The sequence below is a fragment of the Carassius gibelio genome, chromosome B21 (genome assembly GCF_023724105.1).
Source record: "Carassius gibelio isolate Cgi1373 ecotype wild population from Czech Republic chromosome B21, carGib1.2-hapl.c, whole genome shotgun sequence".
Lineage (NCBI taxonomy): Eukaryota > Metazoa > Chordata > Actinopteri > Cypriniformes > Cyprinidae > Carassius > Carassius gibelio.
Window position 1 is genome coordinate 9970662 of NC_068416.1, and position 10832 is coordinate 9981493.

The 10832-nt window shown below is 35.8% G+C and overlaps 1 protein-coding gene across 1 annotated transcript; it reads right to left on the minus strand.

Annotated features, from left to right (window-relative positions):
• Positions 1–2431: 2431 nt before the first annotated feature.
• LOC127985642 (vitronectin) lies at positions 2432–10228 on the minus strand. The gene is made up of 9 exons (XM_052587673.1): positions 10062–10228; positions 9848–9967; positions 7505–7729; positions 7280–7419; positions 6755–6911; positions 5798–5947; positions 5494–5725; positions 5229–5386; positions 2432–3088 (listed from the first exon to the last, which is right to left on the minus strand). Exons 1-9 carry the CDS (start codon positions 10114–10116, stop codon positions 2967–2969), a joined length of 1359 nt encoding a protein of 452 aa, XP_052443633.1. The 5' UTR covers positions 10117–10228; the 3' UTR covers positions 2432–2966.
• Between the last annotated feature and the right edge of the window lie 604 nt (positions 10229–10832).

The following is a 10832-nucleotide window of genomic DNA, read 5'->3' on the forward strand; positions in this document are numbered from 1 at the left end:
TAAGGATTTCAATGGCTACCTCAAACTGTTTGGTTAGCAGTATTCTTCCATATATCTTCCTTTATGTTCAGCAGTAGAAAGAAACCAGTGTGGGGGTGATAATGCAAATAATGTATGTAATCAGATTACTTTTAGTAGAGTAAGACATTACTTTTAAATTTACAACAAAATATCGGAGTTACTTTTTCAAACAAGTAACACAATTAATTTGTGTTTATTTATTAACTGACATCTCTTTTATCCCCGTGTTGAGAGAAATTTGGAGAGAGGTGCAGAGGCAGTTCTTCCAGTCTGAGTGAAAGGGTGTGAAAGGGCCCTTACATTTGCCAAAAATATAACTTTTGGGTATTTTGTTATTTAAAAAAAAAATTGAACAAGCCCAGTCCAGGTGACAAAAAGTAATGCGCCAAGTTACTTTCCATGAAAAGTGACAAAGTAACACAATTAGTTACTTTTTATGGAGTAATGCAATAGTCTAATGCATTACTTTTAAAAGTAACTTTCCCCAATACTGAAAGAAACTAATACAGGTTTGGATTAACATGAGTTATATGTAAATAAATTGTAAATGATTAACAAATGTATAATATATATATATTTTGGTGAACCATCCATTTAAGATAAATGCACATTTACTGTAACATATGTAGATATACGTTTAGCATGTGCAGGGTGATGATGCTTCAGTCAAATGTATTATTAAGGGAAATAAATTTTGTTCAATTTGTATTTTGACAATTTAGTTAATAATCGAATAACCGATGAAAGACATTAGAATCCCAGTAAAATTATAAGGTACATTTATTATATGACTTATGTATAGGCATATTAATATTTACATATTTAATTCCCCATATTTTAAGTGAAGATGTGCTATAACAGTAATAATATAAATGCAAATTAAATTAAAAGTTCTAATTCACTCAGTACATTTATAGGTGTTCATGAAAATATAGGTCTGAAAGGTAATCTGTTGAAAAAATTAATAATAACCCAACTTATTACAATAAGTATTACATTTTAAAATATGTCATACTGTATATGTAAAATATATATAATATATAAAATATCACTCTGTCCCAGTTCAGAAAAAAACCCTTTTGATATTAAACATAATACAGTCTCATAGATCACTATTTTCAATTTAATTTACATTATTTATCCTCAAAACTGTTTCAACTGACTAAATCTCACAAATGTTGATGAAAAAAAAAATAGCATCGTCATTCATCAAAAGTGCTGATATGAGATTTTGTGCCATTTATTATTGGAAGGAGAAACAAACTTAAGGTGAGGGGGTTCATCTTCACCCAGGGGGTTTCTTACCCCTCTTACTCCAGTTAAAGTTAGTGAATGTTAATGTGAAATTATGTTGAGCGTGATGTGACTTGCTGCTATCAGCATTCTTCAGAGGACCTCGTTATCACAGAGACTTTACCCATTCAGAACAGCCCTCTAATAAAAGTGAGCTCTTTTTTGTTAGATGATATCACTTGCTTGTACTTGCTTACATGTCAAAGCTCAAGAAAAGTGCTTCAGGGACAACAAGAGAAAATAATATTTATTCCAACATCTTCAACGTTTGAAGGAAAAGGGGTGTTTAAAATGCAGAGATGTTACACTTCCACATAACCAGTGTAAAAAAAAAAAACTCCTGCAAATCCAACACTTCACATGCTTTCATTACTGTATTGGGTTGTTGTGCAGCTTTTGTCTATGTATGACATGTACAGAACAGAAGTGTATGGCATTTAGCCGTTGGAGTGGTGTTCACTCATAACTCAATACTCTCACACACTAGTCACCTCTAGTGGTCATACCTCCATACTGCTGCTCTATGAGTGCTACACTCATGTGTGCCACTAGAGGATGCTATTGTCACCGGGATGTGAAATCAGATGAACTTCCTCATCCTTATTTTTATAACTAAGTTGGCATTTAACCTACCAGCTTTTTAAAAATGCTTTAAGATACAACTGCAGCACATTTACGTTCTTTGAGGCATGCATTATTCTTTGAATGTTTCTCAAATTCAGGTAACAAATACTTTTTAAAATTTTGTTTCTTAAAGTTGATCCCTCATTAAATTATACAATATTATATAATATAACCATCTTTCTGCTTGAATTCAGGTATGCAGTTTACATCTCTGTAAATGTGTTTCATACATTAAATGTTACATATCTGTTACATTTTCAAAGTAAATAAAAACATTAATTTACTGTAGAATAAACAGGTTGCATAATAGCATAAACTGAGATATTTGAAGATTAGAACATTTTTAAAAGCTTTTCTTTTTTTTTTCTTTTTCACCAAATATTGGTTATTACAAATTGCTGATCATTGTGTTTAACCAGATACTCATCTTACAATGTATTACAGTACTACTAATACAGTACAATACAGTGCAAGTTAAGAAAATAACACAATACTGATTGCATAGTTTATTATTCAGTATTTTCATACTTATAACAACAACAACAGTTCATAAGTTCAATTGAGATCATTATATCATACTGAATCACAGTAATAAGAAGTTTTATCCTAATGCATGCAAAACTATAGTCAGAGATTACTGTAATGTAACTGTTACAGCTGGCTGGAGCAAGGGAACAAGGAAACATGGACATTTCACAAAATGAGAGTCTTTAACGATCGGACAGGGAGACACTGAGCAAGTAAACATTCATTTAGCCTATATTAAACTTAACAAAGGCAGACAGGTGTGGGGAATTAACTAATAATGAGATGAGAATCACTAAACATCACTAAATAAGGGAACGCGGGAACAGAAACGGGCAAAATACATCGAAACGGGTCCATGATCCTGACATTAACACATCAGGAATACTTAGAGAACTATAATATTGATGGTAAAGACTGATCCTCATAAATGGCATGTAATTAAGCAAGAAAATTATCAATAACAAATCTTTATTATTAACTCAATATGGAAACCATGTTTCTTATCTTTTTTCTGACATGTCCTTTTCTTTACATCCCAGCCAATATTTGCCAATGGATCTTGGGTAAGGAGGGTTTACATGGTCAATCCGTTTAGTCTGTAGGTCCACCCTGTAATATTTATCTAGTGGAGGAATACCACAAAATTAACATGAATATTGAAAAAATACAAATACAATATATTAATATAAAACACACTAAACTTTGGTGTCAGTAAGAGTGTTGACCCAAGGCTGCATTTATTTGACTCTGCATTTAATTTCACTTAAACAGTAATATTGTGAAATGTTTTATTGTTAAAGTTTATTCAAGATAAATAAATTCAAAAAGACTTGACTTGATGCTCAGGAGACAATTCCTATTATTATCTATGTTTATTATTATCATTGTGTGCTGCTTAATAATTCTATAGAAACTGTGATACATTGTATTTTAGCTTCTTTCATGAATAGAACCATCAAAAGAACAGCATTAAAAAAAACATATTTTCTATTTTTTTTTTTTTTATAACAAGGTGTCAATCTTTAAAACAATTTTCAAACGGGAGCTCTACGCTTCGTCCCCTAGAGGGCGCTTTTTGTAAATATCTTTGGCATGACCTGTGTGTGAAGCACGAGTCTAAACACGACATAAGTGAACTTCACATTGGCAGTCGGCAGTGTAAAAAGGCACCTGTAAAATACGTTATACGTTTCTTGTCTTCAGGGAGAACGTTTTTGTGGGTGTATCTAATCAATGCAACTATGGCAAACACCAGCACTGCAAACTTTAAAATGTCTGTTCATCCACGTCAGCATTTCTTGACACCTGATGACAGGCATATTATGTGCTTTATGTGCATGCATGAAGAGCATGCACTCTCAGTCCTTGGGGGCTGTTTGCATGCATTGTGAGCACTTTTCTATGACACACATTTGCATTTTTTCTTGCCCTGAAGCTGGACCTTGATGAAGACATCTGTAAGTTGTAGGCTTGGTCATCTACAGCAAGTATCGTCAGGCCTCCGCTTACCAAAGCTTCACTAGGATGGGGTGTACTGTAGTTAGGCAGAATCTGTGAGATGTCCTGAGCGTGGGATATACTTAGGACTCCTCTCATTTTAGAGAGTCGTCATGCTAAGGCCTCTACTCCTAGAGCTCGACCATCTACTGAGAGTGTCTGTAAGCCTCCTCTCACTATAGAGAGTTATCTCATTGAGGCTTCCGCTTGCCAGAACTCTGCTAGGACAGCATCTGTAAGTGATAGGCTCTTTGTCAGCCTCCTTACAAGTCCTGTTCGTGGGGTGTAGTTACACCTCCTCTTATTTCAGAGAATCATCATGTAGAGGCCTCTGCTCCTAGAGCTTGGCCATCTCCTGCGAGTGTCATCTGGGCCTCCTATCGCTACAGAGAGTTAACTTCATTGAGGTATACATAACTTTGCAGGTTGTAGGCTCTCTGTGAGCCTCCTTCCAAGGTTTCCTATGCGTGGGTTGTAGTAGGTCTCCTCTCGTTTTAGAGAGTTGTCATGCTGAGGCCTCTTCTCCTAGAGAACTCGGCCAGGTATTGGCTAAGAGGAATGGAGTGTTACTAGACTGCCTCTGATTTGAAAGGTGTTGCTTTTAGGCCTAACTTTGTACAGCTTGACGTGCCAGCTGGCTCTGAGTGCTAGGCTCTCTGTGAGCCTTCTTGGTTGCTGGCCTCAATACGAGCGTAATTAGGCTTCGGTCTATGGCCTTGCTTGAACAGGAGTGAGGACTTGGTTCAGCAATTTAGGCACTCATCCGTTCAGCATGGTGGCATGGGTATTCTGTTTCCTAAAAGCACCCCCTCTAGGGTAAAGTTCCCATTCGAAAGGAAACGTCTCAGGTTACGCATGTAACCATGGTTTCCTGAGAAGGGGATAAGATTCTGTGTCCCCTTTCCATGTTTCAGGAATTCCTGCACGCCTTCTTCAGACAAGAAGTAGATGATTTATTTTGCAGGTGCCCTTTTATACTCATGCTTCAGACACTGGTCATCTTGAAGACATTCCCAAAAGGCACCCTCTCATGGATGCAGGATTTCATTCCCTTTTTCATGGAAGCATTGTTACATGTGTAATCTGAGACATTTTTCATGAATATGACATTTTTGCCAAATCTGGCCCAGCTTCTCAAAATATAAATTCATAATCCTAGACTTACCACAGTGAGTCAGGGTAAGACAAGAACACAGTTTAAAAAAACCTGTGATTGATTTACCTTAAAAAAGAGAATCAACAGAACATTATCTTTGTTGAAGTACCTTTCTTAAAGAAGTAGACATTCTGCACAGGTGTGGCCTTTTCTTGGACAATCTCCGTATCTATATAGTCATCCGGGTCATAGCTCATGTCAAACCAAAATGGACGTCTTCCACGCCCCTTTTTCTGTTTTTTACCACGCTTCTCAGCTCCATAATACCTATAACACATATTTATGCATACCGTATAATCTATAAATCTACTATACATTTACAAGGTATACATCTATGCAAAAGTTCTCTCAACAAACCTCAGTAATAAACAAACCTTTCCTCATAGTCCAAACCAAAGTCTTCCCAGAACAGTGAGCGGCTCACTCTGTCTCCGCGACCCCTGGTCTTCTTTCTCCGTCCGGTTCGGCCCCTGCTCAGGCTGGTGGCTGGAGATGGTGAGGGACCAGGGCTGACGTACAGTCGGCCAACCATTGCTGCATCTATGGGAGGTTTGATGCCAATCCAGTCTTTGGAAATGAAACGCGGCCCTTTGTGATGCCCTTGAACTGGATGGACAGGCAATAATTTATTACATTTATTGAAACCTAGGCTTGAACAACATATGGACACAAACTTACTGTCTTGAAATAGCAGAGCAAACAAATTATCCAAGTCACAGTACAGGTTTGTATAACGTGTGAAGGCAACAGAGGGTGAGGATTTGGTCATGCGAGCACATTCTTCATGGGAAGGCTGGTGTTTGAACTCATATTGGTAGTACTGGTCCCCTGTGTGAACAAAGAAAACATTTAATATTAAATAAATGTATTTCATAAGGTGCATAACCATATTTTTGACATATAGAGTGCTGCAGATGTATTTTTTAGTCCAACCCAAAAGTTAGTATCACTCCAATTCCCTCAAAAATCTCTGAAACCAACAACAGTTTAAAGGGTTAGTTCATCCAAAGATGAAAATGATGTCATTAATGAGTCACTCTCATGTCGTTCCAAAGCCGTGAGACCTGGGAACACAGTCAGTTAGAATTTGTTGAAGCATCGAAGATACATTTTGGTCCAAAATTGGTCCATTTTGATGCTTTAAAAATGTTTAACTGACCCTCTGATGTCACATGGACTACTTTGAAGATGTTTTTCTTACATTTCTGGACATGGACAGTATACCGTACACACAGTTTCAATGGAGGGACTGAGAGCTCTCGAGCTAAATCTAAAATATCTTAAACTGTTTTCCGAAGATGAACGGAGGTCTTACGGGTTTGGAACGACATGAGGGTGAATCATTAATGACATAATTTTCATTTTTGGATGAACTAACTCTTTAAGGCTATCTCTGTACTCCTATTTAACCACTTGTTAGTAAAATAGGGGTATTACTGATTTTAAAACAACTTGAAACTATCTCAAGCTTATGTTAACCACAAACCTTATTTCAGGAATTTGACTAAAAACCTGTTCATAAAAACTATTGATTTCAGGACAATTTTACCGGAAGTGCATAAATGCTAACTTCTTTTTGATTTTGGACCATAAAAATATATCATCCTTGCAGCAATCTATTTTGACCTTTATTACCTTTAAAAAAATACACTTTTTCTCTCCCATGGTGGCCTGGAGCCGGGATTGCAAATGCAGCATCAATATCATCTGGAATCTTCTCAAAGCCCACGGATATGTCTCTTGGATAATCTTCATCCAAGACATCTCCATCAAAACGCCAGTACTTGTTACCCTGTGATTCAGCATGCAGTAGTTTAAAATATTTTAGGTATGTATAGGTCAGTCATATGTGTGTCCATGATAAATAAATATAAATCTGTGACATCATTTCCTATTTGTTTAGTTTTTTTTTTCTGCATGTTGGTTTCATAAGTGGCTTTATACTCAAAAAAATCTCTAAATTATCTTTAATGATAGACACACTCATCATATATGAGGTGTATTTATTTATTTTTTAATAGATCCGGATTTAAAAATAATTGTTAGGTCAATCAACCCTTAAAGGCAAAGTTCACAAATAAAAATTCTGTCATTAATTATGACAGAATTAAAATTTTTGAATGAACTATAGCTTTAATATTTAACCTGATGTAAACAGACCTTGAATATATATGTTTTTCCCTGGCAGTTGATGCGTGTGAAAGCAGCATCAATGGGACCGGAGATGCCCCACACATCCTTGATGAGTTTGGGATACCCAGACATGACAGATTTGTCATCTAACTCAAAGAAATAGTCCCCTAGAACACAATTGAAGAAGATGTTGTTTAGTAAGCCTGAACTTGAGGAAAATGCACAGTGATTATATTCAGCCTGAAAACTCACCTCTGAACGCATAGATCGAACCATTATTCAGCTGCATGAAGGCGTCAAAGGTGCGTCCGCTACAGGTGACGGCTTCTGGATCAGGTGGAACTGTAGGAGATAAAGGAGGGGAACTTGTGGTGGTTCGGAGCGGAGCGGTGGCGGCTGTCACATTCGTTTCTTCCGTCGGTGTCACCGAAGAGGTCAGATCATCCTCAGGCACATCAAACATGTCACCACGGGCAACTGAGGAAGAAATTAAAACTTTCAAATAGTACAGCATTTTCACAATGTCTGTCTCTTTCCATTTATAAGACATTAAAAGGAATAGTTCACTCAGAAATAAAAATTTGCTGAAATTCACCGTTTGCTTACCATCAATGCTCTAGGAGTTTGTTCGTTCATCAAAGCCGATTTGGAGAAATTAAACATTACATCACTTGCTCACATATGAATACTCTGCAGTGAATGGGTGCCGTCAGAATGAGAGTCCAAAAAGCTGATAAAAACATCACAATAATCCACAAGTAATCCACACCACTCCAGTCCATCAGTTAATGTCGTGTGAAGTCAAAGGCAGTAGGTAAACTAATATTTAAGGCATTTTAACATTGACCAAAATGCATAATAAAAGCACTTCTTCGAGTGAAAATGTCCATCCCCTGATGTCCTCTCACATCAGAATACACTGACATATTTGTTTGTTTGTTTTGGCTTATACACAGTGCCAGATCTGAGTATATTTCTCTCCTGATCCTGATCTTTTTCACTACAAAGCAATATAATGGATGGAGGGATGGAGTTAAAATCATCGTAATGATGGATTTGTTTATTACAGACATGCAACGTTTTACTTTACAATATGTTAATTGATGGACTGGACTGGAGTTGTGTGAGTTACTTGTGGATTATTGTGATGCTTTATCAGCTGTTTGGACTCTCATTTTGACGGCACCCATTCACTGGTGAGGATCCACTGGGCAAGTGATGAAAGAAACAAACTCATCTACATCCTGCGTGGCCTGAGGGTGAGTACATTTTCAGCAAATTTTCATTTTGGGGTGAACTATTCCTTTAAAAGTGAAATGTGTACTTTTTGTCACCAAACTGAATTTCAAACAATTTGCCTTTCCTATTTGTTGATTTTAATGAGAAGCAAGTTCATTTATTTTTGTTACTTAAAACATTTGTATAGATATTATTGTTTTACTCTTGTCACTGACATTTTAGCGTAGTTGTCATTTTCCTCACAACAAAATTTTGTAATTTTGAGTAAATTTGATCAAAGGTTGTACTTTTTTGCCAAAGAGGGTAATTAGTGTCACTGAAGTTCAAGCATTAGATAAGAAACATGTGATGTGTGAACAAAACAAAGCAAAATCAAGGTAAATATCAACTGTGAAAAGGGTATTTTTATTGTGAAACATTTCCAGTTAAGTTGTAAATTTGGGAGGAACTTACATGAATAAATGCAGATGGAACATCAAGACTCTGCAGGCCAATATTTTTAATCAGAGATAGTTTAAGTCTCTGGATTAATCAGAAAATGTCTTTTCTTTTCTTTTTTTTCAGTGTGTTTCATTTAATTTTTGGCTTTCTTCTCTTTACCCAGGCTTTATGTATGTGTATATGTTTAATTGTGTTTGAAAAGTTTATTTCACTGTGAAATAATGTCAGGGTAAAGTCCAAAGGGCCTAGAGTGGCCAAAGTTGCCTAATTGTAAACAGGTTTCCCAAACCCTCCCCTTAACTGCCATTGGTCAGACAAGACAGAAAGCCCCTCCTCAAACATACACCATTGGATGAGCTAGTGTTGCAATGTAGGAATGTTCCAGCTGCCTAAACAAACAAAGCAATGTTTTGAGAGCACCACAGTGTTTACACTTGGAAATCATCCCATACCAGAGGTCTCTGTTTAATAAGCTAGAATATTAGAAAGTACTATAGTGAAAATCTAAATCAATACATACATACATAATAAACACTTTAGCTAATATATTCAAATATACACTGCCATTCAAATATTTGAGCTCAGCAGATTTTTTCTGTGTTTTTTTTATGACATTAAATTGATCTAAAGTGACAGTATATAATTGTACAGTTTTCTTTTTTATTTCAAATAAATGAAGTTATTTTGAACTTTCTTTTCATCAAAATCTTAAGAGATCATTTCTTTTCAGAATTGATCATAATAAGGAATGTTTCTTGAGTAACAAATCAGCATATTAGAATTCACCTTAGCCATCACAGGAATAAATTATTTTTATATTAATATATTATCAACGTGTATATTAAAATGCATTAATAAAATACATTTTTTACTATTTGAATATAATATACATTCTTACTTAATATAATTTCTTACTTTTTGTTCGACAAGTACTGTCGAAATCCACGCAGCAGCTTCCATAGTACTTGCACATTTTATCACACTGACATTTCTTTGTAGGATCAAAGCCACTCTGACAGCGTCCCTTGCATGTTTCTGTGGAAAATGCAGAAAATGGAAACAATTTTGAAAGCTCAATCAAAACAAACCAGAATTTTAATAATAACGAAGCAGATTGTGGGTCACTTACCTTCTGCAGCGAAACAAGTCGCCAAAACAAGGCACAGTAACGTAAAAAATTTCATTTTTAATGGCACATCTGTCAACAGCGAGTGCCTAAAATGCTCTAGACCAGTGTGAAAGAACGACAGAGGACAGCTGAGACATCTGTGCCGATCAATGGCTCCAAAAGTCAACTGTCCCCTGTTTGTTCAGTCTGGAAAAAAAAAATCAATGATTACTACAAAGTTGTCCTGTTTTCATTAATCTTACATGTTATGATTAAGGCCTTTTAACTCATTTAAAGTTAAGAAAGTTTTACAAGGATGTAGCCAAATATATCTGAAAATGTGGATTTGAAACTATAATATTATATAATATGCATTTAACTATAATAAGTGGGACTGTGTCAGTGGCTTATATAAACTATTGAACTACTATTGAGCTGGCTACTATTGAGTTCACTGTTTGATCAGCTCAACTGTGTTTGTAATGCTGTTCAGTCTATAACATTGGAATGAGACAAATAAGAGATTATTATTTAAAAACATTTATATATAAAAGCCTTGAGCTATAATCTCTGTTCAAAGAAAGCCTTCAACCCCACTGCAGAGGTATTTGCATCATGTGAAAAAGGCTGTTCAGAGTCATATGACAGGTGTGCTGCTGACCAAGGTGCTGAAATAATTTTGAGGTAATAGCAGAGATTGTTTTACTATTGGGAGGTGAAATGGTCTGTATTACTTACTAATGGAGAAAGCATAACTAATTACATTACAGTGCTGACGTCATTGAATTTCAG

What these genes read in the sequence shown, in the direction of transcription:
- LOC127985642 (XM_052587673.1), bottom strand. Translation starts at nt 10,116, where the DNA reads ATGAAATTTTTTACGTTACTGTGCCTTGTTTTGGCGACTTGTTTCGCT. An exon ending in GAAAAACATATATATTCAAG is followed by an intron (nt 6,912 to 7,279) that starts GTCTGTTTACAT and finishes GCTGAATCACAG; the next exon opens with GGTAACAAGTACTGGCGTTT. An exon ending in TGCTCTGCTATTTCAAGACA is followed by an intron (nt 5,726 to 5,797) that starts GTAAGTTTGTGT and finishes CTGTCCATCCAG; the next exon opens with TTCAAGGGCATCACAAAGGG.